Below are 19,618 nucleotides of genomic sequence, written 5' to 3'. Positions count from 1 at the left end.
AATTATATTGAAACAAAAAACTCTAACATTTTCATGAAGGTAAGAAAAATTGTAGAATTTCTTGGGAAGTTTTTCATTCAACATTCCAATATCTTAGAATCTGAGATGGATATAATTACTGTAAATGAGAGACCTTTTGAACCCTAAACTCTTCCAATTGATGGAGTTCTCTGATGAGGGTAGCAGAAGTGTTGACTCCATTAATATTATGAGTAGGTATGGCTATAGGATATTGTAGGAATTATTTTGTAGGAAATAGTTGTGTATTGGTGGATCAAGGTATTGAAATGAACAGCTGTCCACACACGGCAATGGATAATATTGAGCTCTGAATAATGTGTTCCCTGATACATTGTCAGGTTTTTATTTGTACCACTATGAAATGATTTTCAGTAGAACACTAAAGAAGCAAGTCTTTGTCATGACATTCCAGAGAGGGCCTGTTGACGACAAGGAATAACAGTAAATGCTTGGATTGAAGGTGGATAACTGGTACAAAGAGGTGTATGCACACACTTGAGTACTGTAGCTGTATACTTACTTTGGTGCTGACCTGGTCAAGCCATCGTCAAGGTCATTTTCAACATGAAAACCTGTTTTTGTTGTTCCTGTACCGTCGCCAACCACCATACCTTGATTGTCTATTCCATTCTTAGCTACATCAAATCCACGTGGTGTGTTTGCAGGCTGATAGGGTCTGTATGGATACTGAAATATACAAACATAAAAACATAAATATACAGACTTCAAATGGATGAAGTGTAGTCTTACTTAATTAATTATCAATTTGAAACTACAAGCTTGAGATCATTCTGAGAATCATCAATGAGGAATTGGTTGTCAATAACACAATATCCTTCTTATAAGGCCAAAAAAAAAATGATTTGTTTCTGGTCATCGCGCGCATCATTTCAAAGTGTGCGGTTCAACTCTTTTCCTGTATTTCATTTGCCCATATGGAAAAAAGGGAAAAATGTATCAAATACCACCAAAAATAAAAATAAATTGAAAAAAATCGCGTCGCCGCATCATTTTTGCCACAAACCTAACAAACCTATTATTTTTTGGGGCCTAAATGTTGTTTTTTTCAAATTCAAGGCAGACAAAACAGAGACCTCTGTCCAGACCATGCAGAGACTAAGGAATTTTGTAAACCCTGAAACAGGTACTTGATGTTTAAGTTGCTTGCTCTGCTCCCTGAGATGTGTTGTAATACTGGGTATTAGGGCTATAAACATAGCCTACAGTATGTACTGGTAGATTAACAACTAGTATTGCTACTATTGACAAATTACATCAAGACATAAATTTGCCACACTGATAATGCACATCATGCATAGACAGCTTGTGATAGCAATAAGATCACAGGGTATTTCAACATGTGAAGCATGTTCAGCAAATGGACAAAGAAATTCACTAATACTCAAATGAAACAATGTAAAGTTACAAGCCACTATCTACTTAACTACAACTGTGGTGGACTGATGGATGTGATGAATGTCACATCTGTATTTGATGAATGGGTCTAATCCACCCACTGGAAATGGAATACAGTGAGTTTACTCCAAACATCCAGTGTTAAAAGTTTTTTGGGGAGGGGGTACTTTACCTTCTGTTTAAACTGAATAATCTTCAGCGTGTCTGGATCAATGTCAGTGTCTCTCTTCTTCTGCATCATCATACAACAGCAACAGCAAACACAGAGGAATATCACAAAGAATGGTACCAGCACTGCTGCAATGATCCATAGATTGTTGGACTGGGCTGGTGGTACTGGTGTACCCGTAGGGTTGATCATCGCATTGTAGTCTGTGGATACAGAAATGAAACAAAAATGTTTGATAATTCAAATTGATTGACACATACTTATTAAAAAAGTTTGAATTTCCTACTTTAGGCTTGACCCAGTAAATCTTTCTTCCTTGACTTTTAGTGACTAAATTACAAATTTACATTATTTGAGAATTAGCTCGTAGAGTTACATCAAAAACTATTTCAGATACCAAAGTTAAATTGATGATAACGAGATACAAAGAAACAGTCAATAACAAGTCTCACACAGTACAAACAGCTGCAATACAGTTGACATAACTGCTACCCACCATCTTCCCTGAGACCTTCAGAGAGAGAGAGTGAAGTTTAACCCTTTGAGTGCCGTAATTTTTCCCTCCATAATTTTCTTGCAACATTTTACAAATTTTTATGAATTTTTCTGTAATTTTTTTGATAATTTTAAACCAAACTGATATCAAATTTCAGCGTTATATTTTTTTATCAAAATTTTGGCAAAATTCTGAAAAAGATTGACTTGGGTATATTTTTTAAAGGCGGTAAAAATTGACTTTGGCGTGTTAATTTAACTCATTGATATTTCTTTTTAATCTGATCATGTGATGTACAAATGTGCCAGTACAGCCTGTTGTCTAATTATGAAAAGTTTGTGTATCATTACATTTTTAAAGAGTTTGCATAAATAATCTTTATGTTTGGAAAATTTTACCACAGCAGCCTCCGTTTGCCCTATTCAGAATTTTCATGTGTCCGATTTGTGTAGATAGAGAGATGGCAAAACAAGTAGTTGTGCTATTTCTGTACTCAATGCTATAAAGGATTCAATTTTGCTATTTTCACGGATAAGTGAAATCTTCGAAATTCAATCCCAAAGAAACTCTAAAATAACAATGGATTCTATTGTTTTACTCACAAATGTATGAATTTAATTACCAGTAGTGAGAATGTCTTAATATCAAAATAGCAATATAGTCCAGTCAATTTAGGGTTTAACCTAGGACTAATTGCAACAGAAATTATTTCTTCACCATGACCTTGGAAAGGTCTCACTAATGACATATTAAAAGTATAGAAAATATAAGGGGTGCAAATTGGTTAAATTTGCATATATTCAAATTAGCTATATATCGCCTTTAAAATGACTGCTATACTCTTATTTTGGGCATGTAAACTTAATTCAAGTGACTTTTTCATTGCAACACAATTTAGTAAGGTTTAATAAGTATTTTTCTAAATGTCTTGAACAATAAAGAATATGCAAATTAAGTAATTTGCATATGTTCACAGTTTTTCCACCATTTCAGACAAAATGAATGTTAAGCTCATATTTAAACAATTTTTTTTCTCTATGAAATTGTTAAGGTTTCGCAAGAATTACCTAAAACAAAAGAGGTTGACCTAATTTGCATGCATAATTTGCATATTTTGATACAAAATGCCTAATTTGCATAATTGACACAAACGGTCTACAATAGCTTCCATTGACATTTTCCGGTTATTCAGAAATGCAATGAATAAAGAGAGGAGTTTCAGAGCATTACTATTTAAATAAAGGGAATCAGAATTCTATCTTTGGATATTCTTCTTTCTTTTACGACGATAAGGTTATTTATAAAAATCATTGGACGTGCTCAAGTTTTTGACATCAATTGTCATTTTAAGTCATTTTCTCCTACAACATGTTCGATTGAAGTAAAATTTTTGAAGGAAAATTTTATGCTTTTGGTCATTATCTTCAATGACGATGGAAATATTCAATTACTAATAAATGGTTCATCACACTTAACAGTTGTGCCTGTGAATCATCCTTCTCATTATTGAACTATCATTAGTATAAATACGAACATCATTTGAATCACCATGATGGTAGTGGTGATGACAATTATTATGATGGTCATTATCATATCAAAATTTCTTCCTCTTCCTCTCTGTTTACATCTTCCTCTAGGTGGTTCATTTGTTTACAGCCAGAATCCTTTCGTTGACAACAGAAAGTCTAGATTTTGCTTTCTGTCGGGGTTATTCATGCTGCTGCAGTTCATGGTAGAACCCATAAGTATGGGGAAGGATAACTCAATGAAAAGATGTGAAGCATAGGATGATATAATTGTACTGCGTATCATATCAGATCTTAGATGTGCAAGTATCACTCATGGGGCTGTTATGTAATGGACTTCCCATTTGCAGATTATTAGACTTTTGTATTATTACCAATAAGATCGATCACTCAAGGAATTGAGAGTCTGGCCAATCTGAGGTGAGACTTCCATAAGGTTCAAAATACAGGATAACCAATTTTATGATAATTTGATGTCAAAATTTGATATCCTAATTGATAAACTCGTTAACGGCAGCTTCTGTGATGCAAATCCCTTCACATTTTGGTTTTCTTGTTTCACGGTCATGAAAATTTGAAAGAGCAGCTAGACCATGTAAGATTATGAAAAGTATCTAGATTTGCTTTTACCAGTGATTTAGATTATCATGATTCAGTCAACAGATTTTTTTCAGTTTTCCTCAAATGCTATGGCTGTGTACGGTAAGATTAACAGGAAATCTCTCTCTTCAGTCCACTATATGACTTATATTAATTTTCAATTGTTGTCTTCAAGAAATTTCAAAATTTGAGAAATGCAGTGTCCTTTGATTATTGTAATGTCTTTCAGCTGATAAAGGAACAGCTTTCCTAATCCATATTTCATGATAATTGGCAGTACAGTATAACAATTGCACCTCTATATCATCGTGATCATTATAATTTATTTATCATTATTATCATAAATTTCTGTATGTGGCATGAACAGGCAAGTTGCACACAGTCAAAAGTATATCTGATTTACCAGTGACCACACACCTGGTCTTTAATTACATTTTACCAATACTTAATCTATATTAGTAATACGGGTAAGGGTGAAAATAAAAGAAAATAGAGCTGAAACACAAATTTTCTTCAGCCTCCCTTAGTACAAAGTGTTGGTTATTTGGCCAAGCATTTTGGTATGCATTAAGAAAATTCAAATCTTCCAGTAAGTTTCCAATGTTATTGACATTATGCAAATTCTCTAGATAATTGAAATGAACTATACGAATCAATCATAGTTTATTTTTACAGGGCTTTTCATTCTGTAGGCCCTATTAGTATATAATCATTAAAATGAGTTAAAATACACAGAAAATACAGAACCATGTCAATTTCTTTGTACTGAGCAAAATGTTCATTCAAGTTATAAAATGGACATCTTTCGATAGGAAGAATTTAAAGTATTAAATAACTTAAACAAGTAGTGTCTCTTAATGTAACTTCTCATTTTACTGATAACATAATTAATTAAAATAAGTTGACGTCAATTTGAAAAATTAAAGAAAATTATTTTAATGATCATCATATATAATTTATGCACATGACAAATCGCTCAAAATTAGGTAAAATATATTTAGCAATGTTAGTAAAAACTTCCAATCTCTCTTTACGATATTGTAAAACCTTTCAAGTTTCAATTATTACATTTAGTACAGTGTGGGCATTTTCTATAAAATCTTTTAAAATTAGTCCTTTGCACAATGTAGATTGTATTAGGCTTTGAATATACCATTCTTGGACCTTTTAAGTATTTAAGGTGAAGAAATAACTCATGTTCCAATTAGAAAAAGGAAGTGACATGGTTGACTTATTGGACAAATGCAAATAAGAATTTTTTTATCGCTGTAAGATATATTTGAAAACATTACCTGAACTAAAAACAAGAATATGATGTTACGTAGTCATTACAATGTCAGCTTATCTCTTAAATCACTTTCGTAAATAGATTATCAGCACCAGGTTTGTATAGCATCTATGACCCATTTAGCATTTGGGTAAATTAGCTGTCTTATGCACAACTTCATTAAATGCACTTTTCGCGATCCCTGGGATCGCCTTTGTTCTAGTCTGTAAGAGAATGATTGAGGTGTAAAAGCCTTTTGTTTTCCATTGAAATTGTAATCTGGTGGGTAAATTTTCTGATGAGAAAATCTGGTGCCAACACAGGCCTTTAAACTTGCGATATGTAACTTCCATGACCCTACTAAAATTTAGTTCTAATGATCTCCGTTGTTTTTTAACATTATATATAGTCATTTATACTATAGGTCAAAAAAGGAAAAGTAAAGTGGTAGGAGGGGCACATTGCAGTTATGTAAAATGAGGAATCTTAAATGATTTTATGCATTGCCTAGAAACACAAAAGTACATTAATAATGAAATTGCTTGAATTAAATATCAATTTGCTGAATATATTTTTAAGAAATCTATTAACAGCAACGATTTTGTTCCTTTTCTAAGTTTTATATTTATTCAAATTATGCACTGTGTCCCTGTGTTCTTTAACAGTCATTTGTTTGCCATTCTATACATTCAATACAGAGTGGAAACAAAAACTACTTGTTGTGTAGATTAAATATAATTTTTAAGTGAAATGCAGTGGCAGCCATACTTGATTTAAGCAAATTAGGAATATTTCTCGGGCGATAAAATGTATTCAAAAATATTGCCTGGACAAAAATTAAGGTAAATGCATACATTACTTGAACATAATGTCGCATTTTTCTCAATTCAATATGCATATTTCTTTTATCAGTGAATGTATTGCTCCCATTATCCGTTTATATCTATACAAATAAGGTAATGTTATAAATCTTAGATTGTATTGGACTTTTAGTATGTCAGTCTAGGACCTCTCTAAAATACACAAAGAAAATTTAATTCTATTGCAGTCAGAAGTAGCTTATATAGTTATTAATGAGGGACATACAAAGAAAAACGAAATATTGTGGTGGCCATATTGGATTTATGCAAATGAGGAATATTTCTATGACGACAAAATATTTTAATCAACATTGCCTGAACCAAAAACAAGGCAAATAAGCCCAAAACCCGCATATATCATGTTTAGCCAAATATTTTTAGTAGCAACATTCTATCAGCACCTAGTTTATAACCGTAATCTTTTTACATATATGCAAATTAGGCATTGTTTACATTTCTAGATTGTACGAGGCTTTTAGTATGTCATTGTAGGGCTTCTCTGAAATACAAAGTGGATAAATAATTCTATTGCTGTCTGAAGTGGCATAAAAATAGTTATTAATTGGAAAAAATACAAAGAAAAGTGAAGGTTGTGGCGGCCATATTGGATTTATGCAAATTAGGAATATTTCTATGAAGACTAGATATTTCCATCAACATTACCTAAACCAAAAACAAGGCAAATAAGCCAAAACCCTGCATAACATATCATGTTTAGCCAATTATTTTTAGCAGAAACATTCTATCAGCACTTAGTTTGTACCCATAATCTTTTTACACCAATGCAAATTAGGCACTGTTTACAATTCTAGATTGTACTAGGCTTTTAGTATGTTATTCTAGGACTTGTCTAAAATACAATGTGAAAAAATAATTCCATTGCTGTCAGTAGTAGCTTAAAAATAGTTATTAATTCGAGAAAAACTTAGAAAAGTGAAGTGTTGTGGCGGCCATATTGGATTTATGCAAATGAGGAATATTTGTATGACGACAAAATATTTTCAACAACATTGCCTACACCAAAAAGGAGGCAAATAAGCCAAAAAAACCTGATCAAAAGCATGTTTAGCCACATATTTTAAGTAGAAACCGTCTATCAGCGACAATTTTATACCCATGAGCCCCCTTTAGATTTATGCAAATTAGGCACTGTTGCACCCCTTAGATTTTATTATACTTTTAGTATGTTATTTCTAGGACCTTTCCAAAATGCATGGTGAAGAAATAATTTCTGTTGCAATTAGTCCTAGGTTTACCCCTTTTTTGGCTTAGATTGACTGGACTAATATCCAGTGAAAATTAATGCTTTTCTAACTTTTTTTCAAAACTTATTACATAAAAATTCTGTGAAGCAAAAATACTAGAGTGTTATATTACTTTTGATACAGCTTGTTATAGTTTTGTTCTGGTAAAGTATTGGTACTGTTGATATTGTATATGTTTTATGAACTTAACCCTTTGAGTGCTGTAATTTTTCTCTTCAAAATTTTAGTGCAACATTTTGTGACATTTCATTAATTTTTCTGGACCAAATGGACATCACATTTCATGGGCTACACCATTTTATCAAAATTTTGGCAAAAATCTAAACAAAATTGACCGGGCTTTATCTTATAAAGGTGACTAAAATTGACTTTGGTGCTCAAAGGTTAACTAGGACTTACAGAAAGGGATAGCTCAAAACTGATCTGGTAACTACCGGTAGTATGTAAACACAAGCAACCATCTAAAGAGGACAGTATGCCTTTTAATAAATGTATATTTCTGGAAACTTTGTGTTAGTTTGAGGAACTGTGAAAAGGTCTCTGTGTTAGCCTTTTATCTTTACATATAAATAAAAAAGTTTGCTTGTGTCACAGGCAATATGTTTGCACTGCAGCATGTCATATTGGCTTAGAGGGCAACAGACATAGGGTATATTTTAGAGTATAGTTTGGCGATAGATTGTCAGGGACTGTATTATACATATTACGGAAAACAAATTCATGACTGTCAGTTTATAGTTAAATGCCATGGTACATGTATACTAGACATTGTAAGTTTGCTTGCCTGATAATGGCTGTCTTCCCCTGAAATGATCTTTGACTCACCTTTGACCTCAGACTCCATTGGATAACCCACAAAGAATGTCAACTCTGATAGGCTGAGTCTACCGTAAATGGCTGATGAGGTTTGGGCTGCTACCTTTCTGTATTTAGTACCACCTTCAGTGACATAGAACACTAAACTGACACTAGTTGGTGTGAGATTGTCTCTGATTTGGTCTATCATCTGTGAAAATGGAAAGAAATTGTAAATATGCAGTGTATTTTATCTACATAGGTAATTGCACTTCTATTATCAACATGATTATCTTGTTTTCTAACACTAGATATATTATCCTATCATCCCCATGTATCTTTTATTATGAATAATTGCATTGCAATGGTTGGTGAATGAATTTCAGCCTATTTGTAATTTTCCTTAAATAATGTATTGATATAAATTGTCCCCTTCTGAACCATAGACAAAGTGAAAATACTGGACTGTTTGAAATGCTGCCATATGTTGCAAAATAAATGTTACCCCAGAGGCAATATCAGATCATATTACCCGATTTAGTTCAAGTATATTCAGAGAAGCAGCTGAGAATTACCATATCAAATTACAAAATATCAGTATTGCTGATCATCACATCTGCTGCCAGTGCTGCCCTCAGTGGCTAGCTTTGACTACACTTTTTGACAGGATCACATATATATCATATTTCTGTACTATGTTCTCAGTGATACTGATTATAATACTGTGTAGCAATATTCTCAGCTGCTATGTTGTACTGTACTTTTGAACTCGTACAAACTCATGTCATGACCACACAGTACAGAAATATCACAGCTACTGCTCTGTTTGTTTATTTAATTCTATAATTACACTAGTGAGAACAAAACGCATGATAAACGACAACTTCAGCAAACAAAGTGCCCACCATTAGTCTATTAAAGTTGCAGGTCACACAATCAGCTCTTATATCGCCCTCTAGCGACCAAATTTAGTAATACGTTTGTTGTTCTTGATGGCGTCCTACACAAATGAATGCAAGCGGCATCTAGTACACACGTTCCAACTTAAATATCAGTGAGCAAGTATTGTGCATGTAATCCAATGAAAAAACTGTCAAGTTGAGCACTGATAAATCATGGAGTTTCTGTCTCGTGACAAACACTGGTTGTGAGCTACTGTCTGTGAGATGATGAACACCTACCTGTACAGTGTAACTTCCATGGGAAGTAGCCCTTTTCTTCCGCCTATCCATCACCAACGGATTGATGTCCGGATCCAGTTGCTGCAGAAGTTCCTGTATCTCTCTGTTTTCTTGGGATTCTCTCTGCATTCCCTCCTGGTACGCCTCGGCAAACCCTTGTTCAAGTTCAATGATGAAGAGCAAATCCCTGATGTCCTGGTTGGTGGGCACTGTGATAACTGTGGATACAATGTCAATGACAATGGAAAAGAAACTGAGAAGATGCAAGTTGCTAGCATGTTTGTTTGTGAAAACTGAACAGAAAACATCATTCATTTTGATGCAATGACATCCACGTAATACTACAATAATTTAATCTCATGGAAAACATAAAAATGTTTATATATCAATGTTCATCACACTCGTATATTTGGTGTGGCCATACAAGGGAAGTCACAAATGATTGTAAAACCGTCTTGCGTGGTAAAGTAACTAATCAGCTCACCAATAAAACAGACTTTTTCAAGGTATAATTTACGTATGGCTAGGCCTAATTTCAATAATAACAGAAATTTATCTATTTAAAGTTATTGCTTTTTTAATATTGATAAACAAACTGACAGGTAATAGCTTTTAACTTAGTTGGTTGACATTCATTGTAGTTCTCAATGCTGTCAAAATATAATTGGCCGTTTTTATGACCTTTATGTGACAGAAAAGGTGCCTAGATATTTCATGAGCCGTAGCACTATGAATGCATTTTATACATGTGTTATGCAGAATACACATGGTTTCTTCGTCCAATTATGTGTTTGTGACATGCTGCTGACATGACAGGTATATACTGTGTTCTACATATCTGTTATGAACACTGTGTACTAGTAGAATGGCTATCAACTTTGTCCTTTGGCAGACCCTAAATATGGAAATATGAGGATACTGACCCAGACACATTACTGTCTGATGTCAGACAACCTGATAATCATCATTCACATAACTTTACAATGCAATACTCTATATCGGTAATAAGTTATGAAATTTAATTTTCATGTGTTAACAGTGTTCATTAATACACTTTGTATAAAGCAAATGAATGAATACATTAATGTAGGAAATTGCGCACAAGATCACCTCATTAAATACAGCACATCAAGGTAATATAAACTTTGACACTGATTTGGCAGGAAAGATTATTTTCTTTTCATCATAACTACTCTCTCTACTCATTATCTGTACAGACTATGATTTGACTGGGATGATAAGTAGAGTGACCTCTCAGCTAAATTGACGTATACCACTAACTCATGAAGTTCTCTCAGGCCCAAGAAAATTTAATGCATTTTATGTTCTGGTACAGGGCTTATGTAAAGAGATTTCCAGAAATTCTGGAATTGCTGTGGAGAGTTTGATATTGGCAGAGAGCACACTGGGTGATAGAGTATTACAACAAGGCATAGAGGCATTACACAAGTCACTTGCTTGATTATCTCAACATTACCTGATTTTTCTGTTTTCTTTTTATCCTGACCCGATTACTCAATTATTTGTGTTTTCCTGACCTAAATACCCTGGTATTTGGTTTATAAGGTTGATACAGGTCATACTAGATGACCTGATTACCATACTACTCCCTTACTGGGCACGCTCAGTTTAATACTGTGACATGACCTGGTTGTCAGGTCATCCACCGCAGAATAGCCTGGTGTATTTGTGAACACCTGTCAATAAATTACTTGGTGATTGGCACATGTTGATATTGCTTACTAATCGCCACATGACTGTACGTCTGTTATCAGTTGCCTAGATACTGTCACATGACACGATACATTTGCAACCAAATGAACACTGGCATAGTGTTCCAAACAAGTAAACCTGCAGAGCCATATTAGTTTTGTCAAAAAATTGGCAAGTTGTGGGGAAATCTCTTGGAACAAGATCTGTAATTTTTCAGTATATGCATTTCACATTTTTTTGGCTACAGTTTGGTACATGGTTGAACAGTTTAGAAACCCCTGTACCATTTTTTTAAAAGATTGAATCAATACACAGAGGGGAACACCGGTGACATGTTACAATAACTACCGGTACAGTAAATTTTACAGCCGTACTGCCCTAACAAAAACTGTATCTCTTTGTTTTGATTATCACAAGCTGTCTCCATGCATATAATACATGACCATAATCATTAAAATGCAAATTCACGCTTGACACAACTCAAATTTCTTACACCCTAATTTTAAAATACTTCAAGGGTTTCTCTGAACTACTGATTTGTTTTCTCTTTTGAGAAATTCCAATTGCTGTGTGGGAACTGTTTCCACTCATACACTCAAAACAAATTATTTAGCAACAAAGTGGTTACAAAAACTACAATACAAAAATGTACTCATGTTATTGTTAAAGGCAGTAAGGGGCCGTCGATAATAAAAGCTGACGCACGACAAACGTAATTCTTTCGTTTAGGGGGGAGGGGGTAAAAGTTCATTTCGCTTTGTGTACGTCAAAATCGCATAAGGATTTTCTATTGTTTTCGAAGAGCAACTTTGCAGCGAGAACACAAAACTAACCTCGCGTTCATCGAGAACAGAATGACCACAAAATACAGAGACAGAAAAGACGACGAAAAGACATGAATGTGAAATAAAAACTTGTATCCTTTTTCAACTGGAAACATGTATGTGAAACATTTTCCTACGTGCGAAATACATTAAAATGTTCTGTCTTAAAAAGTGAACCGCGTAAAGTGGAGGTTTATTAATTAATGTGCCCTTCCGGTACTTTTTCATGGGCGTGCGGATCGGAGAGGTGCGTGTGGGTTTGTCAGAAACGGCATCATAATATGTCATTGATTTCGCATAAGAACTTTTGTTTTGAGCGGGGAGGGAGGGGGTTTCAAGTAAAACGAAGGAATTACGTTTCTTGTGCGTCAGCTTTTATTATCAACGGCCCCTAAGCAGGTAAATGTTACCGGGTTTCCCCAGTAATTTTACTGGGGTCTCCCTTGGTAGATCAATACAATCAGATCTGGGGACAGCAGAAGTGTGACCAGGATTCCCAAATCATACATGTAGCACACAGTGAGTGCGTTTTGTATAGATCTAGTTGTACCACTGACAATTCAAGGACGGATTGTTTGTTGATGATAGGTGTTCTCTGAAATGTTGATGTATCACTTTTTGAGATTTGTGATAATGATAAACCTCACCTGTTGCTAGCCAGTATGGCTGTGTTTCCAGTCCCTTTTCCAGAGTCCAGTATTCAATTCCTGGGGTTGTGCTCGGTACCGTGGTGGTTGGTCTCTTCGTTGTAGCTGCTGTTGTCCCTGGCAACAAAGTTGAACTCATCATGGGTATGGGAATTGAGGGAGTTGGAGAGACAGCGTCAACGTGATTAGTCGATGACTGGGACAGAATACTAGAAGTTGGCAGTGCAGTTGTTAGACTTGGCGCTGTGGAGCTGCTTGATCCTAGAACTATACTTGAAGATGTAATTGGTGATATGCTTGGTGACACAGAGGATGCTATGGAAGCTGTTTGTGATGTTAAAGTTTCTGAAGGTGCTACAGTCGATGAGTGATCGGTGATCGCTGTCACGCTGGATGGATCTACGCTGAAGAAATTATTGTGGTTTGAAGAAAATGGCACGTCGGCAAAAAGAGAGGCACTTGGTGTTATATCTGCAGCAGAAACAAAAGCTGTTGTTTGCTGAAGACCAGGTGGCGTTGAATCTTCATAGGTTAATGATTTGTGAAGCATATAAGAGCTGCTCTCTGATTGGATGACACCTTGACCAATGCCAGTGCTCTCTGCAGTGATTGGCTCTACAGATCTACCGGTGCTCATTATAGTGAATTTACTTTCTAAGTGCATTTCTGATTGGTTGACTACACGAGCATATGGTGGAGATGAGCTGTGGCTACCAATGAGACTACTGCTTTCTACAGGTGCAGGGAATTCAATCGTGCTTATGCTTGAAGGAACAAAAGCTTGGGATGAGGAAGACACAGACGGTATTGCTGATAGGCTGGGTGTTGGCATGGTGGTGCTTGTTGTCATGGTGATTGCTTCACCTTGAAATGGTGTAGGAACCAATGAGATGGCTAGTTTTGGCGTGCTTGTGTTTGCAACATGTACAGATTCAAGTCTACTTGAACTTGAAGGTTGAATTGAGCGCTGTCCCTCTGTCCTCATACTACTTTCAGACAAAACTACATTCCGTGTTTCTGTGGCTGTGGATGTTCTGTACATGCTAGATTGCTGTGACATTGTATTTTCAACTGTTCTGAACACAGGGTCATACTGACCAGACATGCTTGCATTGCTTGTAGTGAGTATATCAGTGAGAGATGATGGTAATGTGTCAGACATTGTGGTGTGCATGCTGTACGACATAACATTGGGTGTTTGTGTTTTGTCTTGAATAGCAACACTTGGTGCTGTCACTGTTCTGCCTGAACTACCACTAACACTACTGACGACATCATTTCTGCTACTTTGACCTGGATTGTGAAGGGCTGAATTGCTGAAATCATATCGGCTTGTCGCTTTAGTAAGAGATACAGTATTGTTCACAGTTGTCATGATGACTTGCAAACTGAATGGAGTAGCATTGTTTGTGTTTGATGCAGCAATGACGTTACTTGTCACAAGAGAGGGAGTTTTGATAATCCTGCTTGTTGGTTTATTGGTGATTTGAAGCTCAGAGTGGGAGTGATAGAGTGATGTGGACAAACCTGGAAATGGTTCTGATGGAAATATTGTAGTTAAAGAGGAAAGCCATGGATGTGTCATGAGTGAACTGAGTGTGGAAGCTGATGTTTGAAGCAGATCAGGTACAATACTTATTTCAGAAGAGTTACCTACAGGTGGCAGAGGTGATGAAGGCATTAATGATGACTGCATGAGTTCACTCAAAAACTCACTATTCTCTGAAAGACTAGGGTTTCTTGACAGCAAAACATCCTCAGAAACTGAGGCCATGACTGCAGCTGTAGGCTGTGGTAGTGTGTGAGTTGGAACTGTGAGCGTCAGTGATAGACTTGCAGTGTTGTGTGTATCATCTGACATGCCTGATGCAATTGTGTGAAGTGAGTGTGTTGGTATTGGCATTGGATATGGACTTGACACGGTGGGTGGGGGATAAATCTGGGTCACTGACTGCAATACCGAAGGTTCTGTATCTACTGATGCTGATGAAGATGTAGCAATAATAGTTGACTGATTATTTTGCAATTTTTGAAATGTCTCGCTATTCATTGTTGATGCTGTTTTTAAGTCAATTACAACTGATGAGGAATCTGATGGTATGCTTTGATTGGGTATCGCCATCACCTTGGTTGCAGAGTCTGTTTCCTTGGTTACAAGATCTACTATTGAGCTTGTCGGTGGGGGAGGGGCAGTGTGCGAAACTGACATTTTTTGTGAAGGTGTATCTGAATGGCTTCTGTAGTCTGGGAAAAGCAGCATTGCTGAGCTTGAGATTGCTGTATGAGACATGTCTGGTGGTATGTCCATTGTGGGAGCTAGCAGGTCACCCTTGCTGGATTTGTTCACCACCACCAATTGGGAAACGCCAATAATTGTTCCAGCAACGTTGCTGTCTGAATGCAGTGACTGTGTAGCTGATGTTGTGTTATGTTCCAGTGTTAAGACACTGACGGTGATGTCTGTTGCAATATCGGACATATTTGACTCTGTGAAAATGAGAGAAAAAATGTGATGATGAAAAAATGATGGCTTTAAAGATAATAAAGAGGATACAATGGTGAGGCATGGGAGATTTATAATGAAATGAATGCTAAACTAAGTGCAGCATAGCAAATAAAAAATTTAGCTTATCAGGTTTTAAATTCTTCAATAGAGAACTTTCTGTCCCAGTGATTTTGTATTTTTTGCATTCACATGTACATGTATCAATTTCACACAGACTAGTTAGGTTGTCATGCTCGCATTTCATAGTTAGGCTATCTTCATTCCCTTCCATATGCATGATATACATGCCTAATATACGTGATGTAGATCAGCCTGATAGTTCCATATTACTTTATCACATACTCAAAACAATGATACATTCCAGACTGTGTGCCTGCGGTAATATATTCTTTGAGAATGACTTTCACTTTCGCAAATATTTTCCTAGAGGGAAATTTAAACCACTGGTAATCTTTTTCATAGTGGAATAAAAACACACAAGAGGTCATTGTAAAGTTCTGGAAAAACAAAGTCCTTAAAATAATCTTTGACATTCAAAACGGTGTATAGTCACTGTGTTAAAGATTGCAATTTGTCATGAAAACCTTAATTGTCCTATTGATGGTTTTAAAAATCTACAAAAGTTTTAGGCCCGTATGAGACAGCCTGTGGTTCTCACAGTCTGAAAGTGAAGATCTGTCCATGTTGTCTGTCAATTGGTAACACTGCATGTTGTTTAAAATCTTGTTGCTAAAGATAAAACTTTGTATGTAGATCTGGTGTAATATACTTATGATGCAAGGGATATACAGTAAAAATTAATTTTCAGGGAACAAAATGATATAACTATTATCAAAAGTTAAATCAATCATCGTTTTAAAAGTCAGAAAATGTTGAAAGGCATCTTTGAGATATCCAGGGGCATGCTTTAAATGCAAAACAATAAACATATAATAACAAATAACAAAATTACATTACAATGTACTTGTTTTGTTTACTTTTGTTCAATTTTCATTTGCTGCACTGATAATAAATCTTTCAAACATGATGACACTCTATTGCAAGATGAAGGCTATAAAAATGTAAGTGAATGTAGCTACAAAGATGAGTGATTGTCATAATGAAATACACATTGAAATATTTGTCTCTGAAGGTGTCCATTGATTGTTGGGTTCATTCATGAACATCTGCTCATGGTGGCAAGACACATAAAGCTTTTGTAATGTTGACAAATGCCTCAGGAAAGACTTAAATAACCAGCTGCTTGCCTTGCCTCTACACACCATTTCAAAACTCCCTGTAAACACTGGCGACAAAGGCTTCATTTTGTTTAATCCCTCCTGAAAGATATTTGACGTGAGTGAATAGATGTATGGTTCTGGCAGCCGATACCTCTTTTGTAAGAATCTTCACTGAAGGTTTAAAGACCTTGGATTGGTACGATTGTATACATTCCACCATGACTGAATGACCGTCGAGAGTCACAAGTTTTTGAAAATTGGGGTTGTAAAGGTTAAAGTCATGCTGATGTGGCACATTCTGACCGAACTGTATTCAGAGTAAATGTATTTTACAAACTGGATCCCATTTCAGCAATGCTGAACAAGGCTGTTTGAGGTTGCAGGTTTGTTGCTTCAGTAAATATAGCTGCACGTGTGCGACATTGGTCAGTGCCACGTATTGCTATATCTTCTCTAATAAAGTTTGTCAGTGTTACATACAAAGCTGTCGTTGCAGTTTGTAGTCTGAGCTATTAACATGTCTTTTTTGTTTTTACCGTATAAATGACAGTTGCCTGTAAGTGCAATCAAACTTGTGAACAAAATTTATTTTTTTTTATATATTAAAGAGAGAACAATGATGTCATAGCCCTATTCTTTACAAAATGACATGGAGTTATTTTGTGATGTTGAACAAAATGGCTGAAAAAAATGACATCATTCAAAAGTCATTAAAGATTTAAATAGCCTTCAGAGCTGATACATTGCAGTCTCATGTCCTTACCATTTTGTTGTTGTTGTTGTTTTTTTTACAAAATCTCGTTATTTGCATCACTAACATTAACACTGAGTACTATTGAGTATTACTGAATATAATATTTTGTGGGTACTGCGATAGAAATTATTCAACAGTAATATAGAAATGAAAGAAAAAATTCATTATAGCTACAAAAGATTAGAGGTTGCACTGTGTTAGCTCGTGGAAAATCACATATGGAATAATGCACCTCACTGGCAAAAACAATTAGAGCAATTTTATTTGAGGTACACATTTTATGGAATTTAGGAACTTATGCAAATGATGCTGTCTGTGCATGTCTTGTACCAGCATTCATCACAAAATGTACTTAAATCTCATGTGTAACTAATTCTGCTGGTAATTTATCAATATTGAAAATTTACATATCAAACTACTCAAAACACAGACTTACATAAATTTGAAATTTTGATTTTTTTTCTTGATCACAATAGAAAATATATTTTACCAAAATTATAAAATCCCCAAGGCCAAAGAAAATTGAAATTGTTAATCAATTGTATGGAGAGAGCGGAATTGCTGCACATTATTGCTACATACATGTATTCATTGCCTTGTTTTATCTATCACATATCAGACTATGGGGTCATTCTGTGTATTTTATTGTCTGTCTTTCAAATGACTCTGTCTGGAAATTTAATGACATGGAAACATCAGCACACTCACAATGCAGGGCATATTGTAAATGTCTGCTAATCTAGTGGCTTACGTACACCAGAGAAATCATTGTACTTTTGTGAATTTAATATTTCATCATTGTACATACTGGGACTGGTGCTTCACCATATTATTATGACAGAAATGGCAAGATGGTGAGTGAAACACAACGTCTTTGCAGCACTGCAAACCAGTATGGATATAAAAATATACATCAAGTACTTTTAGTTTGGCAATTATTCCATTTTATTGATGAAAAACTGAAAATGAAGTTTCATAGAGTGATATGATTATGGTGAAAGCAATTTAATAGTTTGTAGCATGAATGCATGCGGGCACATATAGAAGTATTCATTCATGGTTGACTGCTTTCACTTTCATAAGACCATTCAACAGTCAGTTAGCTTTTTCATACATTTTTTATTACTGCTACCAGTATTATGATAATGATGATGATGATTATTATTTCAAATTTCATTGTCTTTGATTTTGGGGATATTTAATTGTCATAAACAACTTGTCTCTGGAGATGTTATCCCAAGAGATTGTGGAGAGGAACTAAAGCTCTGGATTGCAAAGATGGGTACATTTATGAATGCACTGGAAAAAACAGTCTTTTCACTAAAATTTCAGATAACCAGTCACTGGAATTCCATACGCACTCTGCTTAGTAATAAAACATGTCCCCATTCATGATGGGACTGACATGTGCTATCAAAGTAAAACAGCTTGACAGAGCAATGAAGGCATGGTATTACTCTGCTAATGATTAATTTGTTTGCGGAACACGCAGACTGATAATTAAACGTCACTCCAGCTTTGTCTACAATTTGTAACGTGTCCAACACAGCATGGTTGGAACAGACACAGCAGCTCATGATAGCTGAAGCCTGAAGTCAGAACTATTTCACTGACTAACACTGCAGAGCTGATTTTTATTGGTTTGACCATGATAGGCCTGGCCAACAGGAAATGGATTTCTTGTACTTGGCTGTAAAGAACATTGAAAACAAACCCATATCTTCAAGCAAGATCAGTCAATTGCACTTCATTAGCAATGCACGGATGAACAAGACTCAGCTTCTGATGTACAATTCTGGCAATAGGTCTGCTTGCTGTTGCAGGTTTTGTTACTAAATACAGCGGCAAGTACACAATATCGGACACTGCTGATTCAGAAATGCAGAAATATTTTGTCAGTGTTGCATGACTTTGTTCCAACTTAAGTTGTTAATTTTTTACTAGTGTTCTTCATAACATTTACAGTTGTATATCAAGTTGTATTTTGTTGTTTTGCATGCATAATTAAATTTCAAATATGTAATTTACATTTTGGACAAAGATTTACATTTCCCTATTAATGAGATATACTGATGACATCATTTATATTAGCAATCAAATATGGATAAATGACCAACAAAATCATGATCCAAAATGTTCTTCCAATTTAACCAATTTTCTCCCAAGAATTCAGGAACAGACGACAGTGTTTCTCTTCTGAACACTTCTTATAATTGTCACAAACAGCTGGTACAAATCTGACTGACAGCAAGGAGTCTCTTTTTCATATAATTCTGAATGTGACTTAATCTCATTAATATTCTTAATAGCTAAGGTCTAATAACTTGTATGGCTAAGATCAGAGGTTTTCCTCGTATG

The 19,618-nt window shown here is 35.2% G+C and overlaps 1 protein-coding gene across 3 annotated transcripts in view; it reads right to left on the bottom strand.

Moving 5' to 3' along the window:
• Positions 1–19,618, bottom strand: part of LOC139129238 (uncharacterized) — a 37,483-nt gene that overhangs the window by 16,139 nt on the left and 1,726 nt on the right. For all 3 annotated transcript variants that reach the window (XM_070694884.1, XM_070694898.1, XM_070694891.1), the window contains exons 2-6: positions 12,781–15,267; positions 9,597–9,814; positions 8,446–8,626; positions 1,610–1,809; positions 542–708 (exon numbers count right to left, since the gene is read on the bottom strand). In XM_070694884.1, coding sequence (XP_070550985.1) covers positions 542–708; positions 1,610–1,809; positions 8,446–8,626; positions 9,597–9,814; positions 12,781–15,267 — 3,253 coding nt within the window. The remainder of the gene's footprint in view (positions 1–541; positions 709–1,609; positions 1,810–8,445; positions 8,627–9,596; positions 9,815–12,780; positions 15,268–19,618) is intronic.

Source organism: Ptychodera flava, chromosome 1 (genome assembly GCF_041260155.1).
Source record: "Ptychodera flava strain L36383 chromosome 1, AS_Pfla_20210202, whole genome shotgun sequence".
NCBI classification, from domain to species: Eukaryota; Metazoa; Hemichordata; class Enteropneusta; family Ptychoderidae; genus Ptychodera; species Ptychodera flava.
The sequence above is the reverse complement of the archived record's forward strand: the minus strand, read 5'-3'. Positions and strand labels throughout refer to the sequence as shown.